The sequence below is a fragment of the Xyrauchen texanus genome, chromosome 7 (genome assembly GCF_025860055.1).
Source record: "Xyrauchen texanus isolate HMW12.3.18 chromosome 7, RBS_HiC_50CHRs, whole genome shotgun sequence".
Lineage (NCBI taxonomy): Eukaryota > Metazoa > Chordata > Actinopteri > Cypriniformes > Catostomidae > Xyrauchen > Xyrauchen texanus.
In genome coordinates, this window is record NC_068282.1 from 26,662,677 (window position 1) to 26,685,203 (window position 22,527).

The 22,527-nt window shown below is 39.8% G+C and overlaps 1 protein-coding gene across 2 annotated transcripts in view; it reads right to left on the reverse strand.

The window, feature by feature from the left end:
- The window catches only part of LOC127646668 (phosphatidylinositol 3,4,5-trisphosphate 5-phosphatase 1-like), a 33,067-nt gene that overhangs the window by 4,633 nt on the left and 5,907 nt on the right, over nucleotides 1-22,527 (reverse strand). The window contains exons 4-25 of one of the 2 annotated variants that reach the window (XM_052130466.1): nucleotides 20,846-21,011; nucleotides 20,477-20,617; nucleotides 15,713-15,803; nucleotides 15,510-15,590; nucleotides 15,318-15,395; nucleotides 14,829-14,952; nucleotides 14,491-14,597; nucleotides 14,281-14,383; nucleotides 11,908-12,104; nucleotides 11,312-11,429; nucleotides 11,100-11,196; nucleotides 10,580-10,718; nucleotides 8,813-8,921; nucleotides 6,747-6,835; nucleotides 6,521-6,602; nucleotides 6,328-6,417; nucleotides 6,053-6,163; nucleotides 5,808-5,887; nucleotides 5,624-5,711; nucleotides 5,231-5,377; nucleotides 4,889-4,952; nucleotides 1,875-2,096 (exon numbers count right to left, since the gene is read on the reverse strand). In XM_052130466.1, coding sequence (XP_051986426.1) covers nucleotides 1,875-2,096; nucleotides 4,889-4,952; nucleotides 5,231-5,377; nucleotides 5,624-5,711; nucleotides 5,808-5,887; nucleotides 6,053-6,163; nucleotides 6,328-6,417; nucleotides 6,521-6,602; nucleotides 6,747-6,835; nucleotides 8,813-8,921; nucleotides 10,580-10,718; nucleotides 11,100-11,196; nucleotides 11,312-11,429; nucleotides 11,908-12,104; nucleotides 14,281-14,383; nucleotides 14,491-14,597; nucleotides 14,829-14,952; nucleotides 15,318-15,395; nucleotides 15,510-15,590; nucleotides 15,713-15,803; nucleotides 20,477-20,617; nucleotides 20,846-21,011 — 2,524 coding nt within the window. The remainder of the gene's footprint in view (nucleotides 1-1,874; nucleotides 2,097-4,888; nucleotides 4,953-5,230; nucleotides 5,378-5,623; nucleotides 5,712-5,807; nucleotides 5,888-6,052; nucleotides 6,164-6,327; nucleotides 6,418-6,520; nucleotides 6,603-6,746; nucleotides 6,836-8,812; nucleotides 8,922-10,579; nucleotides 10,719-11,099; nucleotides 11,197-11,311; nucleotides 11,430-11,907; nucleotides 12,105-14,280; nucleotides 14,384-14,490; nucleotides 14,598-14,828; nucleotides 14,953-15,317; nucleotides 15,396-15,509; nucleotides 15,591-15,712; nucleotides 15,804-20,476; nucleotides 20,618-20,845; nucleotides 21,012-22,527) is intronic. The other variant, XM_052130467.1, reaches the window with a different exon arrangement.

Here is a 22,527-nt window from a genome sequence, read left to right on the forward strand (position 1 = left end):
TTCGCCAGGCGCCCGCCCAGGTTCAACACCGTCTGCTTCAACTCAGTGAAAAGCGAGAAAACCACTGTCTTGCACAAGGACTTGTACTTTATCGTATCAAAATGGTACATGGAAGAACTAAGTGACCTACCACCCGTGGTGGTAGACACGATCACTCAGGCCAGGCCTCCCTTTACGAGGCACCTGTATGCATTGAAGTGGCGTCTGTTCGCTAAGTGGTGTTCTTCCTGACGCGAAGACCCCCAGAGATGCGCAGTCGGATCAGTGCTTTCCTGCAGGAGAAGCTGGAGGGACGGCTGCCCCCTTCCACCTTGAAGGTGTATGTAGCCGCTATTTCGGCACACCTGATGCAGTAGACAGTAAGTATTTAGGGAAGCACAACTTGATCATCAGGTTCCTTAGAGGCACGAGGAGGTTGAATCCTCCCAGATTGCGTCTCATCCCCTCATGGGACCGCTCCGTGGTCCTTCGTAGCCTACGTAGCTCCATTTGAGCCCCTTGAGCTAAAGGCACTCTCTTTGAAGACTGCCCTCCTGACTGCACTCTTTTCCATCAAGAGGGTAGGGGACCTACATGTGTTCTCTGTCATCGAAACGTGCCTGGGTTTGGTCCGGGTTACTCTCACATGGTCCTGAGGCCCCGACCAGGCTATGTGCCCAAGGTTCCCATGATCCCATTCAGGGAACAGGTAGTGAACCTGCAAATGCTGCCACATTGCTGGCATTGCTGTGTCCGGTTCGTGCTTTACACATCTACTTGGATCGCATGCAGAGTTTTAGATGCTCTGAGCAGCTCTTTGTCTGCTTTGGTGGACAGCGGAAAGGGAGCTCTGTCTCCAAACAGAGGATCGCCCACTGGGTCATTGATGCCATTACTTTGGCATATAATGCCCAGAATGTGCCGCTCCCCTTGGGGATACGAGCACACTCTACTATGAGTGTGGCGGCTTCCTGGGCCCTGACCAATGGTGCCTCTTTAGCAGACATCTGCAGAGAGGCGAGCTGGGCAACACCCAGTACCTTGGCAAGGTTTTACAATCTCCGGGTTTAGCTGGTCTTGTCCCATGCATTGTCAGATACAAGCAGGTAAGTTCCGGGACAGCTGGCCAGGTGTACCACTTGGGCAAAGATCCTTTCCCCTCCCTGAGGTGAAGACGTGCGCATTTTACCCCTAGTCGTGTTCATGAAGTCGTGAATCCTGGATGTCTTTCCTCCTTATCCCTGTGGCAGGCGAGTTTACGGAGAAACTCGCTGCCGGACCATTACATGTGCTAACTAGGCCCTGTACTGGGGTAGGTGCTCCACATGTGCTGGTTGTCTGTAGGTAACCCTGTGTGATGTATCTCCTGCAACACGGTTTCCCCATTGGTAAACCCGCGTCTTCCTTGGGCAGAGGCCCTTCTGCCTCAGGTCACCATGTTTTTAGAGATGGGGTAGGACTTACCACAGGACTTCTCCACATGAGACACTGCTGAAAAGACTTGGTAAGACCCTGTGACGTATTTCCTGTACAATCCACTCAAAAAAGATAGGGAATGTCCTGGTTACTTTTGTAACCTCCGTTCCCTGATGGAGAGAACGAGACATTGTGTCCCTCCTGCCACAACACTGAACTACCTGCTGAAATGGCTGGTATCTTGTCTCGGCTCCTCAGCACAAAACCTGAATGAATGGTTGCAAGCCTGCTCCTTTTATACCCATATGTCCGGGGGAGTGGCATGCAAATTCCACTCACCAATTCCCATTGGACTTTTCTCAAAGATCAGAGGTGTTTGGGGCTCTCAAGGGTGACCCCTAGTGTCACTACATCGATGCAACATCTCGTTCCCTCCATCAGGGAATGGAGGTTACAAAATTAACCAGGATGATACATACATAGGAGTTGATGCCTTTCCAGTAGGACTGGATGTAGAATTGTCATAACCAGTATTTTTTGACGAAAGATTGCCAAGTGTCATATCTTTGACTGAATGCACAGATGATGACACTGTTCTTGGGGACATAATGTTGGTGGTGCCCTTGTCTGCCTGGTTGTTGCTCTTGTAGCCTACACCCATATAACTGGGGTTACTTATATCGGTGGCCAGAGAAGAAGGTCTGTCAAATAATTCATGAAAAAAATTTTGTTTGTTTTAAAAAAGAAGAAAAAGACTTGTTTGAATTAGTTAACATGAACTAACAATAATATACTTTTACACAACTTATTACTATTGGTTGATGTTAATTGCAACATACTGTATACAAATACATTTATAAAATTATAAGGTGTAAACATTAACATTAGTTCATGCATTAAGAACTTTCGTGAACTAACAATTAAAGGAATATTCCGGGTTCAATTTAGCTTGAGCTCAATCAACAGCATTTGTGGCATAATGTTGATTAACTAACAATTAAAGGAATGTTCCGGGTTCAATTCAGCTCAAGCTCAATCAACAGCATTTGTGGCATAATGTTGATTACCACAGAAATGCATTTCGACTTTCTAAAAAAAAAAAAAAAAAAAAATCTGGGTTACAGTGAGGCACTTAGAATGAAAGTGAATGGGTGCCAATCCGAAAACGTTAAAATGCTCACTGTTTCAAAAATATAGCCACAAGACGTAAACCATATCCGTTTTAACATGATTTTAATATGATAAAATCGTTTGCTAACATTGTCTGTGTAAAGTTATATACAATTTAATGATGACATAATGCAGTAACCCTTAAAACCTTCACTGTAAAAAAATTAAGGTTTGAGTTTACAGTAAATTCCTGGGTACTAGTTGCATGACTTTAACAGTATATTTTACAGTAGTATTTCTAAAATGTATTACAATTAAAAGACAACTGTATACTGTGACTTCACAGTGAACAGGACCAACAAATTACTGTAATGTAGCAGTGCTGTGTTGTAGAAACGATGATTTTCTGAATTTTTTTAATCTATATTGTTTGTTAATTGTCACCATCGTTGAGTTTTGAATGCTGAGTATTGATCTCTTGCATACCTGACTGACAACTCAAAAAAAGTTAATGAGCGATTAAATTCACCATATTATAGCCTAGCTTTGCAAAAATCCCTTCCTCATTGTTAATTTAAAATCACACTATTCTTTTACTTTCAAATGCATCATATGGTGAGGTTTATACATCATGGGCTGACATAAAGTCAACTACTAAATTGACAATTTTCTCATTGCATCTAGTGATGGGTCGTTCACGAACGAGTTGGCTCTAAGAGCCAGCTCTTTTAGGTGAACGTTGGGAGCCAGCTTGCATATCAGAAGAGCCGAAAGCTATTTATGAATAATCAAAATATTTAAATGAATAGAATTAACTAATTAAAAGAATGAAAAATTAAATAAAATAACATAGGCCTAAATGCTCAAGTGCACACAAATTCGTTCTGACTGTCTGCTCAGACAAACAGCCTCACCTGTTGTTCCTGTCAATCAGACACGCAGTGTCAACCAATGAACCAAAGATGCGTGAGTGAGGGCGGAGCCAACTTATTATGTTGTTCAGATTGTATTCGTTTTGAATTGTTACATTTATTTGCACTTTGTTTATATACATTAAAAAAAGTTATATTTTAAATGCACATGTGTAATAGCATCCTTCTTTTTTACATTTATTTCAATTTGTGGGATGCTGCAGTTTTGCAAATTGTCATTTATTTTTTATATGGTGCAATATTCTATTATGAATTTCAGACTGTATTCGTTTTTTAATGGTTAGATTTATATGCACTTTGTTTATATACAATAAAAAGTTATACTTTAAATGCAAATGTTTAATAGCATTCTTTTTATAACACACCAAGGCATTATTAAATACATTGTGGTTGAGTATGATTTCATTTAATAATTTATTTGAATTGTTTTCATGCCAAATATGGATCAACTATTACAAACTAACCTGAATATATACATAACATATTTCTTTTAAAAAAGCCATTTGGGCGCTAAAAGAGCTGGCTCTTAATGTTAAGCTGAGTCGAATGAGTCAGCTCACCGAAAGATACCAAAATGCCCATCACTACTTACATCACAGTACAATAATTTGTGTATTTCCACACAATTACTTCAACTGTGTTAACTTTAATTTTAAATAAATATGATAAGGTCCTCATCCCAATAATGGTGTTTAGTGATTTTCAGATTTTCAAATGAAACACAATTTTCCCATAATGCAATGCGATATTCTAATTATTTTTTTTCACAATAATTTGTTGTATTGTGACAGAAAATGACCTAGCCTGCATTGATTTTACAGTAAAATATTTAAAACAATATTTTACTGTAAGAAATTACTGTTAAATATTGTAAAATCCTGGCAAAAAGTGTTTAAATGACAGTAAAAAAAAACTATTTAAATAACTTTACTGCTCAAATAATACACAAGTTTTAACAGACAAATTAACATGCTTTAAAAAAATTATATGCTTCACATTTCTGTCTTTAAACCCTCAAAAAATTGGCCCCATTCACTTCCATTGTAAGTGCCTCATTGTCACCTCAATTGTAGCTTTTTTGTTTTTAAAAAAAGGAGAGACAAGTCAAGATATGTTATTGTGTTAATTAACATTATAACATAAATGCTGTCAATTGAGCTTAACTTGTATTGAACCCGGTATTTTCCTTTAACAATTCTCTATGAATATTATCTTTGTGAACTGACATTAATTATGTAAATAAATTGTTGTTCATTGTTTGTTCATGATATAAAATGCATTAATTAATGTTAACAAATAGAAATTGTGTTACTAAACAATAAAAGTCTATTAATTCTATGTACAAACATAATACTCATATTATAATGTTTAAGATGTAGAGAATTTAACATTAAGCTTTTATTTAAGTAGTAATGCAACATAATTTAATAAAAAAAAAAGAGGGAAGATACTTTTTGGTATTATCTCCTGTTTTGCTTTTACTGGCTCCTGGGTCATCTCCAACTTTAATGAAATCTGAAGAAAAGAAAGGCAGCCTTAAGGAAAGGAACAAACTGCGCCTTTGTACAAAACAATGACAACTACGCAAACAAGGTTACATCTAAATAAATGTTAATGTAAATCTCTTGCTTCAAAAAGTGTATATTTATTAATTCACAGGAAAATACTCAGCATGACATTTGAGTAAATGAGCAGTGTGATTGTGAGAGATTATCTAATTAAAGCTTACATGTATTGCAATTTGGACCATTTGAATCAGGCATTGTTGTAGTTATATAATTTAGTGCACTCACCGTACAGTTTCTCTGTCTGTTTGCCTTCAGATGTGTGAAGCTGAATGCTACCTGTTAGCAGGCCTGTGTGCTCACCATGATGTGTGAGTTTGATAGAGAACTCGGTGTAAGCGTTTTCTGCAGAACGCAGAGCCACACAGCCCTCGCCTAAAGGCAGAGCACACAATGAGCTGTATTATCAGTTTTGATTTATCAGACAAACTTCACCTAAACAGAAAATATGGGGTGGGGAAATAGGAGGAGAAAGCCTTAAGTTAAACCGAGACCCAAAATTAAGAGTAAAACCTACAGTCCTACAGTCATTACAGAAATTAGTGTGCTACTAACCTCAAATAGCTCAAACTGAGGGCACGAGAGTGCTAGTAAGCTTGCAAGTATATCAGGAAAACCTACCATATGACTCATCACAATCTGTAGACTTAATGCAGATGAGGATATGTTGATCAAGGAGGTATTCTGGGTCTGCAATGATGGGGGTGAGCTGCAAAGTGATTTAACAATGATAAAAAAAGTTTTTTATGCATAACGTCATTTACTGTCTTTTTATTTATAATGTGTTTGCTAATAGAGTTTTTACCTCAACTTGTCCCCCAAAGCGTACTTTTATTGAGCCTTCTGTATTCTCTTGATTATCTCCTTCTGGACTCTTCACAAACTCTAGAAAATTAATTGGAGGCATTTTACTGGAAACATTATTAATTTTGTATTTGTGACCAAACAAACGCCACTGTTGCCTTTTTAATGTGATAATACAAAGAACAAAGAAATAAGGAGGCGATTTATTATATCATATTTAAAAGTATAATGTATATAGCTCCTCACTCTCCAAGCAGCTTGAGTGATACTCAATGAAGAACTTGGTCTTTGATTTAGTCAAAAGAACAGCCACACAGTTCATGAATTTTATAGCACCCTGAGCATCCTTCGACAGATCTGTAAAGAGTAAAATAGTTCATCACTTTTTTTCTCTCTATAATGAGTATTGATACCATAGTTAATAATATACTTTCAACATTTACTAAATCATGAATGGTTCCAACGTGGTCAAATCTAAATATATTTTTGATAGCAAGTTTATTGACGGAGGAATGCCTTACCACTCTTTGAGATAAACTGTGAACTCACACCAACGTCAAATGTGGCGAATACAGGGGAATGGTCACTTGTCATGATATCATTGGTGCATCCTAAATTATGAAAGTGCATTGATAAAATGTCATGGTTAAATATGGATGCATCTTAAATACATTGGTATACTGATATATTGTATTTTGTAATCAGTATACTAACCATATGAGTTGCAAACCGCATGCACCATAGGATAGGATTTGCGAAGCACACGGTCGCACCAAGAAGGCAGGTTGTATTTTGTCTGTTTGTAAGATCAGATTTATATGTAAACATATATACTATATCTGCTCATTGGATAGTGTCTCTAAAGAGGTTGTTCAAGCATATCTAGTACATAATTGCTTTAAATGGAGATGGTAAACTAAATAGATGATTAACACTGTACCCCTGTGGCCTTTGCTTTGGTGTAGGCATACTTCTCCCTTGTGTCTCTCTCAAAACGATAAGTGGGGGCAAATGTAATCTCCTCCTCCTCTGTGAAGTAAAACATACACAACAAGGATTAAATACTGGCATGTTGGCAAAGTTAAGGATGATCCATTGAGATTAGGGTTCACAAGCAAGTTGAATTGCCTTTTTTCTTTACAAAGGACCGATTTGTAAAATGATGATCATAGGTGCCTGTGACGAGGAGGAGAGCATGGCCGGGCCATAAGGATGGACGCCCTGTGCTGAATCATCCCGATCAGCTGGGAGAGGGATAAATAGGAGCCGAGATGCCAGTTTGAAAGAGAGAGAGAGAGAGAGAGAGAGAGAGAGAGAGACGCAAGAAGCTGTGTGTGCGTGCGTGTCAGTGTTTATGTTTAGTTGAAAGCCTTTGTCAAAGTGTTTTATTAAAAGTCTTCGTGATATTAATCTTTTTCACTGGAGCCGAAACCTGGGACTGGAGGAGGTCCACGCTGTCCTGGAGACCTCACTGCTTGATCAAGAATGTGATGCTGAGGATACACGGTCTGGTGGTACTGGAGCGGTTTGTCAGCGGTCTACCCTTGTGGCCCACCAGGGGGTGTAGGAGCCTGTTGCCATCCGCTATGAGGCGGAGGAGCCCGCTGCCATCCGCCAGGAGCCGGAGGAGCTTGCTGCCGAACGCCAGGAGGTGGAGGAGCCCGCTGCCAGGTGGCCTGAGGAAGGGTTCCGGTGGCTTGCGCATACAATCATCGACTAATTGTAGTGGTAAAAACTATTTTGTTTTCCTTGGTTCTTCTTATGGTTTTCACCACCTCTGAGGATACCGGTGCAATGGTATGGGAAGCCAAACAAACCAAAAGTGGGACGAGACAGCGGGGGTTACAGAGCTCGCGCCGCGCTGACATGTCATCTGCGTGGTTCAATGGTCCGAGCCGCGCGGCTGATTCGTCAGCGCAGCGCGGACGTGTTTCCTAGCGACACCCAATGGGCAGCGCGGCGCGAACTTGTAAGGAAGGAGGGGTTTCTTTATTGTACATTTATTTGCATGTATGGTTTGCGCTGTTTAAATTGGTCAGTGCAGCGCTGGTGAGGATTGTTCGTGCCGCGCTGCCCATTGGGTGTCGCTAGGAAACACGTCCGCGCTGCGCTGACGAATCGGCCGCGCGTCTTGGAACATTGAACCGCGCAGATGACATGTCAGCGCGGCGCGAGTTCTATAAACCCCCGCTGTCTCGTTCCACTTTTGGTTTGTTTGGCTTCCCATACAATGGATCTGATTTATTTCTTTACACTTCATAATCTCTCTCTTGTGAGAAAGTAGAATCAGATGCTGGCAAGATTGAAAATTTGAGTGATTTTACTGTTCTATATGATTTGTCTGTTACCGCATACATGGAAAAGCTCAAACTGATGAGTGAAAAATGCATTGAGCACTGCTGAAGTTCATGTTAAAACACTTTTCTCTGCAAAATGTTAATTTTTAGCAGCAAGAAAGCTGATTCCTTGTCAAATTAGAATGATGTGTCGGAAATTTACAGTTTTCTGAGTGAGTCATTTGTTGATAGATTAATAATCTTGTCCTGAGTAATTTGATGCAGGTTAGATAAAAACACCCTTCCCTGCAGAATATTCCGTTTTAGAGGAAAGGGCACAGATACCTTGTCAAATAAGAATGATATCTTAGTTTGATCTCATCTGTGATCAGACTTTCTAAAGTTACGCCCACCAATAAAGTTACAACAACAGCAGAAGGAACACCTTCTACTGACAAACAGTAAAGGGAATAGTATCAAGCAACAAAGTCACTGGCAGTGTGAACAGGGCTCCTGGTCTCTTCTTGTCTCAGCTGGTTGCAATGACCAGACCTTATGGCATTTAGTGAAAAGTCTGGCTATGCGAGACTAAATGAAAGGTAACAAAGTAGTTTAACAAACATGTACAGCTTACAATCAGCTGTATAATCAACAGATGCAGCATGAGTCAGCTGGGTCAGAACTGATTTTCTGCAGTGAGTCAAAGAGGGAGAGAGAAGTAAGCTCTCACCATAGTCTAAGAAGACCTTTTCCTCTTCCCTCTCCATGTTAAGCTGATCTCTGGCTAGCAGGTCCTGATACTGCTGCTGTTTGATCTTCATCACAATGTTCTCTGCTTCCTGCAAAGAGCAAACAACTATGCAAAACTATGCTCTTCCTGTTGATGTCAGGAACTCTTTTAAATGACTCTTGTCGTAGTAGAGGAACTGTCTGTTCTTTTAAGCTATGATCACTACTATACTCTCTCAACCACAGAGGCAGTCTAAAAGTATCATATACAAATGCTATATGTAGTCATCCAAATAATATGTAGTAAAACAAATTGGTAACACTTTACAATAAAGTTCCATTTGATAAACTAAGAACTAAGAATGAACAATACTTTTAAAGCATTTATTAATCTTGGTTAAAGTTAATTTCAACATTTATAAAATACATTTTTAAATCAAAAGTTGTATTTGTTAACATAAGTTAATACAGTATGAACTAACATGAACTAACAATGAAAAACTTTATTTTAATTAACTAACATTAATTAAGATTATTAAATGCTGTAAATATATATTGTTCATTGTTTGTTCACGATACCTGTCATGAGCGATAGTGAGAACAAACAGATCCAAGAGCAGAGGAACAGTTCAAAGGATTTATTTACAACAAATAATAGTCTCTGTGTGTTGTGGAAGACAGGAACTGAATCGTGCAATCCTCCACTGACAAGGGGATTAATATAGGCATGAATAAACAAGGGTCAGGTGTCACTCGCAGTTGAAAGTTGGCATGATAAGCGTTCCCATGGAAACAATCAGGGTTCCCATGGAAACGCTGTTTCTGCTTGCCAACGGCACCTGAAAAAACTTCAACACGATAGGAACAAGACAAACAGGAAATGATGATGCCATAGTCCTCGTCAGAAAAAACCCAACCTGACAAGGTGACAAGACCCTGACATCACTGGAGAGCGCACAGGGATAACTCATGCACAGCGATAACCAACAACCAGACATGTCCACTCACACAAAGAACCTACACGAAACACGAGACAGACAGGGGATGATGATGCCATGGTCCTCATTAGACAAAACACAACCTGACAAGGTGACAGGACCGTGACAATACCTAATGCATTAACTAATGTTAATGAATGGAACCTTATTGTAAAGTATTACCAACAAAATAGAAGCTTGTTGTTTTATCTGATACAAAATGGGAAGTATTAAGTAGCTGCTAATATGGACATATTATTTATCTTGTGTTTACAATTGAAAGAGTTATTCAAAAATGGCTCCATTTGTTAACAGTAGTTTGCAACATGAGTTAACATGAACTAACCATGGATAAAACTTTTACAGCATTTATTATTCTTTGTTAATGTTAATTTGAACATATAGTAAAACATTTTAAAATCAAAGGTTGTATAGGTTATCATCAAGCAATGCACTTTTTTATTAACGAACATTAGAGATGCTGTAAAATGCTGTAAAAAAAATATATTGTTCATTGTTAAATCATGATACCTAATGCATTAAATAATGTTAACTAATGGAACCTTATTGTAAATGTCACAGAGAAATTCAATAGTTTTATGAGCTACAAAAATTGTGTTCTAAGTATTTCTCAATATGAATGAAGTTGCTAAAGGAGAAAATTAATACCCTTAATATAGTTGCATTTACACATTATATCTTTACATGCAAAAACAAACCGCAAAATATTCAAACCTTTTCATTACATGTGCAACAAGCTTAAATGCTGATGCACATTTATTTCAACTTACCTGTGATGGCAAGTCAACCCTATAATTCAGATCTCCCAACCAGAAGAGATGTGTGAAGCTATGTGTGATATCAAAAGGATTCAGCTTCTTATCTCCCAAATTCAGAAAGCGCAGAATACTGATGTAGTTTTGGTTTCGTCTAGAAATGGTACAGATGTCAGTTAAAGTGATTGTTCACCCAAATATTTAAATTGTGTCATTATTTACATCATTTTGTTCCATACCCAAACATTATGACTTTCTTCTGTGGAACACAAAAAGTGATGACAGTCTGAATGTTAGCCTCAATCACCATTCACTTGCGTTGCCCTTTATTTCAATCCCTAGCATTCTGCCTACCATTTCCTTTTGTGCTCCACATAAGAAAGGATCTCATACAGTTTTGGATCAACATGAGGGTGAGTATATGATGGCAGATTTTAATTGTTTGAGTGAACTCTAATAAATTGCAGTTTGGATATTGTATTTATATGGAATACATATGTTCATTTCACTGACTGTTATTTGGGTTGTGGCTTACCTCAGCTTCTTTTCACTTCCTGAGGTCAGGTGACTGTTGACAAATCCAAAGGAGGTTCCATTAAACATAAAAGACACCCCCACTGCTCCCTTATTCCCTATAACACACATACATATTCAAATTTGCTTTTTACACACAAAAAAGAATTGTATTTTGCTAGATTTATATGTTCCTTCAGATTCTTTTATGAAAAGGAAAGGGCAAAAACAGACCTAGAGCATTAGCTATGCCAGTCTTAACACTGCCAGAGAAGACATGAGAGATGCGGTTCTCATGTTCCGGCTTGGCTAGAACCACAATTCTTATACTCCACAGTGTTTGAGTGGCTATCTGTGAAAAACCAAGCAAATGGTTATTTCACTGAAAGGGATTACTGTACATACAAAAGTGAAAACTCATCATTTACTCACTCTCTTCCACTGAAACACACAAGGAGATGATAGGCAGAATGACAGCCTCAGTTTTGGTTTACTTTCATTTTATGAAAAAAAAAAAAAAAAAAGATGCATTGAAAGTGAATGGTGGCAGAGGCTGCTTACATTCTGCCTAAATATATCCTTTTGTGTACCTTGGAAGATAGAAAGGCATATGCATTTGGAAAAACATGAGGGTGAGTAAATGATCATGGAATTTTAATTTTTGGGTGAACTAACCCTTTAAATGGTCAAACATTTTACACATTCATACGAATAGACACACAAAATGTATACAGGTAGTTAAAAGAATCATGACTCCCACTAGAGTGAGGAATGATTTAAATTAATAAACAAAACACTTTGTAGCCTGAATCTGGCCTTGTGTAACTTACATGTTTGAAGCTTATGTTGGTTATATTCCTAAGGGCTCCCCTAACATTGTCTATCCATTCCTTCTCTCCCAATGGGTCCTCCTGTGTCCCAATGACATAGATATCATGTGGGATTTGATTGGCTGTATCATCATGGGTTTTTCCCTGACCCTTCGACTGGAACCAGGAAGTGATGTTGTGTGGTGGACTTGCATTTCCTGGACAGAACCAGTTTACTTCACTTCACCTGTACTTGCTTTTAAGTCATTAACTTATTTATTGAATTTGAGAACGTTTTTACAAGCAGATTCAGATTAAGTCATTTTCATTCAGCCAACATAATTTAGTTAAATTATGCCATACTTTATTAGGTTTATAAGGTCGCTTTGAATCATCCAACCATGCATCCACATGAAAAGCATTGCAGATAGCATCCAGGAGGGTAATTTTATGAGTTTTCCAGGTAAAAAGGGGAGGTATGCACAATAAACACTAAAGACATGTCTTTGAACATAGAAGAGAACAAGTCCAGGCAATTTCTTTAATAAATTAACTACAGAAAATAATAAGAGTACTCCTTTACATTAAGGTCTTAGGATGTTCTCTGTGAATTTAAATGAGCTCAACCACTGAGGTCTCTGGATGTTCATAAACTAAGGTAAATATTTAATAATAGAAAATAATAACAATATGTCTTTACAGAGTTGGACAGTTTTCTAAATGTTATTCTTGCATTGTACTCTAAATTACATTATTAGTAAGGAAGCAACATGAAAAAATCACTTTGGTGTAGGGTAGACTGAGTACAATTGTAACAGAGTACAGCTGAAACACGGTGAATTTTCCAACCTCAAGTTTGAACTTTCCTTTTTAGTTTGCATATTCACATTAGATAAAATTTGAATGACATGGTCCACATTGATGAGAAATTATTTACGAACATCAGTTTTGGGGGGTATTTTTACTTACCCTGCTTTTGTATGACCATGAAAGGAAATGTTGCTTGTTGTAATTATTGATTTGTCTACCTTCAGTTAAACATGCAAGGTGATCAGCGTGGGACAAATGAAACTGTGTTGCAACTGTACCCTTTACTTAAGAAACATGGTTGCCAGTGCTCTTTCTAGAGTTGTATTAGCTTTTCTTAGGTCAACTCAGAAAGCTTAGATAAGTAAGCAAAACAAGTAGCCAATCAACTTGTTTCAACCAATTACATCAAACATTTAAATAAGCTTATCTGGCACATTACCAGCAAGCTGGCCGGTTGCATAAGCATACCCATTAACTTAAGATTTCATCTAACATTTAGTCTGACTAGCTAAAGACAACATAGAAACCCTCATGCATATAACAATCTCACAGTTGTCTTTAGTAAGATAGTCTAATTGGCATTGCATTGTAAGAAAATAAGACACTGAACAGCTTAAATAACATGGTCGACAGTGGGCGCTCAACACAGTTTTCCTTTGCTGGAAAATATTTGCCTATTAGAAGAAAGCAATGCTTAAAAATCTATTGTAATGAACAAATTAAGTGATTTTAACCCCAAATAAAAATAATAATAAAAAATAAAAAAATTTAAGGAATTTTGTATCCATCGTAGAAGTCAAATCTTCTACAAAATCTCAACTCAAGTCCTTTTAGCCCTCAACTGAAGCCCCCACAAGCTCAGCGGACAGTTATTTTAATGGCAACATGGAAAATAAATGAAAGTTGACTGAAAAAGAACAACATTTTAGACAACTTATAAGACTAGTCTAAAACTATTTAATGCAACCGGCCCCTTATCTTACTGTGCAAGCTATGAGAGTTTTCTTCGCATTTACCCTCCTCCTCCCCAGCACCACAGATCAAGATCTGCTTCAGGTATATGTGCATGTCTTGTTTCAGCCGCAGAAGCATGTATTTGCATGCTTGTTGTAGCATGTCTATGTATTTCTAGCAGCATAAGCAGATTTATTCCGCCAAGACCAAACCTACTAACTGTCATTTTCAGAAATAAACATTTTAAACTTAATTCTGAGCATTGTCATGACTGAACTGTACTCAGTCTACCCTAAAATGTCATTGCAAATATGAAAATGGCCAAGTAGTCACTGGCTAATGCTTCTAAATGTCAGCGGCAATGGGGTCAAAGTCACAATACAGCTCCGCTTTAAAAGCCGGCCAGCTGTCTCTCATTGTTTACATACATTCATGTTTTTACAGGTAAACAGTGTCTGAGCAGCATCTTTATTCCAATGACCTCGAGTCTTTCTGATAGAACTATGCTTTACTTCACTATACTGTACAGCAGCACTGACATGAGTCACGTGAAAGTCGCTAATGGGTATGTGCAGAATGAAAGCTATTCATTGCACTATAAACCCTAAAAAAACAATCGCAATGTCTTACCCATGTTCCATGTGCCAACAAAGATGGTGATCATATCCGGCTCAGGTTTTCCTGAGTGTTTGTTCTTCATCTGCTGCAGAAGCTGGCAGAACCCTTCTCTCTTCTGCAAGAGCATTAATACACAAGCAAAATATTGGAAACAATTTAATATTATTGATGCTTTTATCAAAATATAACACAATTAATAGCTGTTTTTTTATTTGTTTTTACCTTTGTGTCATTAAAGACAAAGTCTTTTCGCAGGGTTTTTTCCTTCTCTGTTTCCACTACCAATACTAATCTGTTTTGCATCTTCTGTAACTTCACCAGCTGCAAGACTGCAAATTAAGCATGTTTCCCATTATTTATTGGTTAATTTGAAACATCTTGGAATAGTCGAATATGGTCTTGTTTTTACCCTTTGCTTTGTTTAACAGACCTACTGTATGTCAATTCTGAAACATGTTAAATGTCAGAACAACATTTGGTCAAATCTAGTTGTGTGAGGTTTTATCAATTACAGAGTCGTTAGGAAAGTAAGAAGTTTTTACTTTGGCAGGGTAGCATACTTTTATTGTGCACAAAGTATTTATCTTCAGGTCCATCTTTGGACTTCTTAAAGAAAACCTTCCCGCCTTCCATATCAACTTTGAGGAACATTTTGTTTGAAATACCGATGGATTCCGATTTGACCTGTTTACACAGAAAAGGATAATACGAACGCATTAGTAACATGTTGTGTAGTGTTTTCTTTTGTCCCTTAAATAAACAGTGTAACAAAAAAGCAACCTGCACACCACAGAAAGGACGCTGCTATATTTGAGACACTTGGCTTTCTCTAATTTGCATGTGGTTTTGGAGACCAAATCAGCAGCGGTAAATACGTCAATGCTTTCATTTTTATTACAGCATTATGAGAAGCAGGAAGTAAATAACAGGTCATGTCTGTCACTACATTTACAGAAATTATACAATTTATACTTGTATTAGTCTAACTAATCCCTTAAAAATCCAAATACCAAAAATGTATGTATTCCCTGTTGAATTGCATTTCTTACTTCAAATGTCACAGGAGGTATAAGTGACTTTCTGTGCCCTCCATCATATCCGACAAATTCAAACACGGCATTCTTGGTCTGTGAATAAGAGGGGATTTTATTCAACAATAAAAGTACAGTCTTCTATAAGAAGTTCCCTTATATGTACAGCATCACGCTGGCTGTGATGCATAAACAAAGGAACAGTGATACCTTCTCTTCTACTGAATATATAAGCTCAGTCATCTGCTCAAGTCTGAAAGCTACAGACTGATTCGTAGAATCTCCAGAAACCTGGAAGACATGCAAAATTCCTAGATAAAATTTGTGTAATATACCATAAAACTGTTTTATATTCTAAATACCAACATTCTTTTCTCATTTCACAGCAATTTACGTTATTTGTCTGTAACAACCTGACTCCGTAGTCTCCCAGATCCAGGAGAGAGTGGCTGATCCAGAACTCTCTGCAGTGCCTCAAGGCTCGGAATCGTGCGGGCAATTTCACTACAAAAATAGGAATCACAATCGAAACAAAAGTTTGAGAGAACCCTATTCATCAAATTCTGTCAATTACAATGCAAGGGTATGTAGTAGTGATGCACTGAAACATCTCGGTTACTGTCGGAACCTCCGTTCCTTGATGGAGGGAACAAGACATTGTGTCGATGTAGTGACACTAGGGGTCGATCTTGAGAACCCCGATCACCTCGGATCTTTGAGAAAAGGCCAATGAAAATTGGTGAGTGGAATTTGCATGCCACTCCCCTGGACATATGGGTATAAAAGGGAGATGGAATGCGGATTCATTCAGGTTTTGTGCTGAGGAGCTGAGACACGGTGCTGGCCATTTCAGCGGCTTGTACAGCGTTGTGGCAAGAGGGACACAATGTCTCGTTCCCTCCATCAGGGAACGGAGGTTACGACAGTAACCGAGATGTTCCCCTTCTGTCAACCACTCGACGTTGTCGATGTAGTGGAAAAATGCCACAACAGCTGAACCGTGTTACGAGAACTGCGGATGCAGGTGCAAGCAAGCTGCTGCGTGCATAATAGCAGGTGCATCTGACTGCACGATCCTCCCCAAACACCCCAAAGACATCATGTAGTTCCCCCCCATCCCTGAGGGGGGGAAGCGACGTAACTAGCATGGGAGCATGGAGTTTTCTCTCCACAGAGTATTAGATTCGGCTGGGGCCATCTAACACTATCATATGCATCAGGGAAGGTGTTCTTTTCCTTTCCTATTCTTTTAGGTGGAAAAGACCCCGAGGAGACCACATCCTGGGGAGGTCAACTTGTGGCAAGAGGACACATGGGCTCAGCAGCCACACATAGAAGAGGCACAGTGGTAGGTCCCGCCACGAAGGGGGGGCTCTATAAACACAGCGACTGGGGGCAGAGAGAGCTCTGCCCAGGGGAGATGCAGGTCCACCGACAGGGAGAGAAAGTGCACCTGTGGAGCACGTATCCAGTACAGGGCATATTAGACCCCATAGTGGGGCTGGCTGTGAACTCCTCCACTGAGTTTGTGAACCATAGGTCTAGGGAGGAAGGACATTCAGGGTCCATGACTTCGTGAACTCGACTGGGGGAAAAGTGCACATTTTCACCTCAGGGGAGGGGAAAGGCACTATACGCAAGATATACACCCAGCTAGTTGTTCCGTATTACTGAACTCTACCTGTTCATACCTGAAAGAACACAGGAAGAAACCGGCTCAACCTGGAGATTGAAAAATCTTGAGAAGTTATTGGGTGTTGCCCAGCCCACTGCTGGTGCCATTGTCCAGTGCAAGTTGCGGCATGCGACGAGAGCATACAACGCCATGGCGATGTATATATATGCTACTTTCGCTGTGTTGTCTGACCGGACAACACATGCTTGCCCTGGATCAACAGCAATAGCCTCTGCAGGGTGAGTAGTACAACCAGCATCTCTAGGCATTTGATGTGCCAAACCAGTTGCGGTCCTGACCATGAAAGTGTTTCAGTGGAACCACTGTCCTCCGCCTGTATAACTTCAGGCAGTTCAGCACCGACTGCACACGCTCGCTTGTGAGGCATGCTATCCTTGAAACAGAGTCTAACTCCATGCCGAGAAAAGAGATGCTCTAAACTGGGGAGAGCTTGCTCTTTTCCCAGTTGACCCGAAGCCCTAAGAAGACTTGAGGGGACAGGGACAGGCCGAAGGGGTGTACCATGTACTGATACGCCTGGCCGTCAAAAGCAAACCGTAGGAAGGGTCTGTGTTTATGTAGAACCGAGACGTGAAAGTATACGTCCTTCAGGTCTATCACCACAAACCAGTCTTGATGCTGGACGCACGTCAAAATGTGTTTCTGCATCAGCATCTTGAACAGGAGACTGTGTAAGACCCGGTTCTGAACTCGCAGGTCCAAGATTGGCCACAACCCACCACCTTTCTTTGGCATCATGAAGTTCTCGCCCTGCACCGAAGTGAAGCGGATGCCGATGAACCCGGGGCAGGCGCCTGGCGAACTGAATGACAAGGCAGATGGTCCTAGCCATTCACCGTGATGGGTTGGGTCAGCCACGTGTCCAAGCTCCAGGCAAGGGGCACTAAGGGGACGATCATGTCTGACGTACCTGGGGGTGGGAGCAGGCAACGCCACGACAACGGCGGCTGTGGACACCGATTATGTGACGCAAGGAGTGCGGAAACTGCTCTTTTTTGAATACCAGCTCCATAGTAGACGTCTCGCTCCCTGGGTCGTCCGTCACTGGGGCGCATAGGAGCCTTGCGGATCTTCGTGCCGGCCCGGGAGACGGGGTTTCAGCTTCCTGTGGGGTGCTTTACACTGGGGATTAGAACTGGGCTCAGGCTGAGGCGGATCCGGCTGGCCTTTTGCCGCCACAGGGGGATGCCCTCGGCGAGCAGATGGGGTGCGGGATCTTGAGCCGCACCGGGGCAAGATGTGCTGGAAGGCCTCCGTCTGCATTTTCACCACGAGAACTGCTGGGTGAAGTCCTCAACGGTGTCGGCGAAAAGTCCAATCTGGGTGATGGGCACGTTGAGAAAGTGTGTTTTGTCGGCGTCCCTCGTCTTGACCAGATTCAGCCACAGGTGGCACTCCTGGACCACCAAGGTGGACATCGCCTGCCTGAGTGCACACGCCATGACCTTAGTCGCCCGGAGGTTGAGATCGGTCGCTGAACGCAGCTCCTGCAGCACATCAGGATCAGGACTACCCAAGTGCAGTTCTTTAAATTCCTTGGCCTAGTGTACCTGCAGGAGGGCAGAGGCGGCCTGTCCAGCAGCACTGTAGGCTTTGGTCGCCAGAGACGACGTAGTCCTACAGGCCCTGCGGGCTGGTCTCATTTCGGCACCGGTTGGGGGCAAACAAGCATGCTGGGGAACGGAAGGTCCATGGGGAATTATCCAGCGAAACCACGCCCATTGAACTCTCCAAATCCCTGTGGGTAGAAGGCGCAGCGTGGGTGGCGGCTGGATTGGCTTTCCCCCATTTGAAGAAGAATAGCCACGACCGCAACATTGCCATGGTCATATTCTCGCAATGAGAACATGAGCCATCCACAAATGCTGCCTCAGTGTGATCGCTGCCCAGATATGTGAGGCAGCACCCGTGGCTGTCGGAGGCGGAGAGATAACAATCACACCCAGGAATCACACAAGGATGGAAAGGCATCTTTAAAAAGACGTATCTTCAAAAAGACATTCAACGTCAATGTGTGTGCTCTTTTAAGAAATATATTCTTTTAGCAGAAAATATACTCTTTAGTAGCGCTGTCGAAGCGCCCAAGGGCGAATCTGCAGTTGGCATGCAGAAGGAGAGAAAGCCGGTGGAATGCACTGTATATCCAACAGAAAACGCTTCTGTAGAGGTGAATGGAACAGCAGTAGTATTCAGCTTGCTGATAGTACAACCGCTCGGCTCCGAAAAAAAAAACCGGTATGAATCCGTTTTATACCCGTATGTCCGGGGGACATACAAATTCCACTCGCCAATTTTCATTGGCCTTTTATCAAAGATCCGAGGTGACCGGGGCTCTCAAGATCGCCCCCTAGTGATACTACATCAACACAACATCGAGAAAGTGACAGAAGGGGAATAAAGTTCTTGTCCGAAACAGAAAATTCTGGAAACACAGGGCTGAAAACCGAAACAAAAATATTTTAAATTAGACTTTGTTTGGAATAATTAAATCCTAAATGTTATTATTAGGGATGCACAATTTCAGAAATGAGAAGCGCCCCAGGACATTTCATTTTACAAATCCATCTTGGTTAGATTCCTCCTTCCTCATTTCCTAAGAGGGAGGAGCTACAGTAAGAAGAGATAAAAGGAAGCAAGGAAAGGAAACGAGGGTACACAGTTTAAGAAATGAGAAGCACCCTGTATATTTATTGTTAGTTGTTAAACACATCCTTTTCGATTCACAAAACTATTGTTCGGCTTTAAAAGACTTCAAATATAATGCTTAAATTGTGCTTTTAAAGCTTCATTAATGTCATATTGGTGCTTGACAGTAATGATCATGACACACATTAAAACAAAATACTGGAGCACTGGAAATGCTATTTATTAATGCACTTATGACCAAGAGAGCGATCACTTCACTTCTGGGCATGTGGACTTTAATGTTCAACATAAACAGTGCTTTTTCTCCATATAAATGTTTCTGTCACCAGATTTTATAGTAAGGTTTCTGTTCAAATTTTCGGTCAAGATCTTTAGCCATTTTTTTCTCTGTCGAACGGAAGCCAGATATTTTCGGTGGCCAAATTTTCGGTTCATCCCTAGTATAAAGGGTCAGAAATTATGTGAAAAATTTGAACAAGTGAAAAGTTCTGACTCTAAAATCTGATTTGATGAACATGTTTGAAGACGTTGTAAAATGACTATATTAGCACACCATTAACATTAAATATTCATGTGTCAAATTGCTACATTGCCTACAGTTAAGATAATGAACTATATTACTTGGTGGTAGAATAGTTTATTCCAATAATCTTTTAACAAATTTAACTGTTACATTCTGCTATAAGTCATACCTAAGTTCACCCTTTGTGGTAAAATCGCTGGAGCTTATTGCTTAATAAATACAAAAAGTGGCATTACCAAAACAAGGGCATCCAGTCATTCTTTTAAAGTAAGGTTTCTAGATTTACACTGTAGGATACTGATTAATTGTTACCTGTTGAGGTTTTTGCAGATACTCAGTATGAGCTTCTTAAAGTGGGGCAGAGTAGGGTTTCCATTCTGCACCTGCTCTGCATCTAGACACAGAGATGTGCGGAAATATTCCTGGATGGACTTCTGATTGTCTACAGATAGACTAGATATGAAGCACCAGAATCATTAGCACACTAGAACAATGCTACATGGTAAAATTACTCTAAACTAATGTACAACATAAATACAGAATCACTCTTTAAAAACCATCTGTTTTAAGTTGACTAAATTAGCCAAACATCTCTTTGCAAAGCCAGGCCTTTATAGCCAAGATTTTAATCATATCAAGAAATTATGTAAAATAAAAAATGACAGATTAATCTCATTGTACTTTGATACGTCCATTTGCTGCAGACGCTGGGTATAGGTGTCTGAGATGGAGGGGCGGGTATGCTCTGTTCCTCTCTCTGTTCCTCTGGAGATGTCACTTTGAAAATCTTTACATTCACTAGGTGTGAAATTTCTGGGTGGAAGCTGAGGAGGTAAAATGACTGGCTCTGCAGAAATGGAGATCAGAACAATTATAGCCTCATACTGTTACTTAAAAGCTTTTTGATTGGTTTTGCTGCGTAGCCTAGTTTTTCAAAGTGATCCAATTTAACAAAAGTATCAAAAGTAACAAAAATGTCCTTGAAAAGGGGGCCTGGGTAGCTCAGTGAGTATTGACACTGACTACCACACCTGGAGTCGCGAGTTCGAATCCAGGGTGTTCTGAGTGACTCCAGCCAGGTCTCCTAAGCAACCAAATTGGCCCGGTTGCTAGGGAGGGTAGAGTCACACACCTCGTGGTCGTGAATAAGTGGTTCTCGCTCTCAATGGGGCACGCGGTAAGTTGTGCATGGATAAAAATTAAATGTGCGGATAAAATGTGTGGATTGACAGTCTCAGAAGCCAATTTGAAGTGAGTAACCGCACCACCACGGGGACCTAGTAAGTAGTGGGAATTGGGCATTCCAAAATTGGTTAGAAAAGGGGATAAAATTAAAAACAAACAAAAAAAAATTATTAACAATGTCCTTAAAACCAAACATTAAATTATATGATCAGAAATATTAGCCAATAGTTCACAGCACAAAACATTGTGGTCACCAAAAAATCATGTTTATCCTCATTACATTTGAGGATATTTACTTTTACTTTCATTACTTTGTATATTTATGTTTGTTTGTTTGTTAGTTAGTTTTTTGTGGATGAGGGCATGCCATAGAACCTGTCCATGTTGGCATCTGCTTAAGCCTGATTCTACTAATTGACAGATAAATTAGCACCAAAATACTATAGAGTTTAATTGAACACATGGCCTTTCACATCAACAGCAAAAGATATGGAAAGCATTTTCTCCTTTTTAAAAGATAAACCATTCCCTCAGAGACACAGCGTAGCAGAACTGTAATTTAAATTAATTAAATAATATCTAATTTTCATTAAATGTGGGTAAAGCAACAAATAACAATAGTTTACACTCTGAACTGTATCACAACAATAGTTTCGGCAGGAACAAAAATGCATATTAACTGTCACAGCTTGCTAAAGTAATGCAAAAAGGTAACAGTTATAGTTGACTCAAAACACTTCAGGAACAATTTTAGCAATTTTAAAAACATAAGTATCTGACCTGTAATATTTTCTCTTAATTTTCATCATGTTTACTAATTGATAAATGATTTGCCTAAATCCCTCAAAAATATCAACTTTTATAAGACAATTTGAGACAATTTTTCTATGCGTATCAAAAGTGCAACGCTGGGCATTAATGGGCAAAAGTTTTCCATATTCACACAATAGCACCTATAAAATAAATCATATCCAAATGATTTTCAGCTTTTTTCTGTGCTGTTCTGTCATTTAAGAAATCCTTGTTTTATGGTATTTACAGTATAATAAATATACTACATTATGTAGAGATGGGTATTTTTATTGATTTGATTATACCAGCAAATATATTATAAATAGCCTAAGAAATGCAATCACTTGTTTTAAATAGTCAAATTTCTTAACTGTTCATCATTTTCA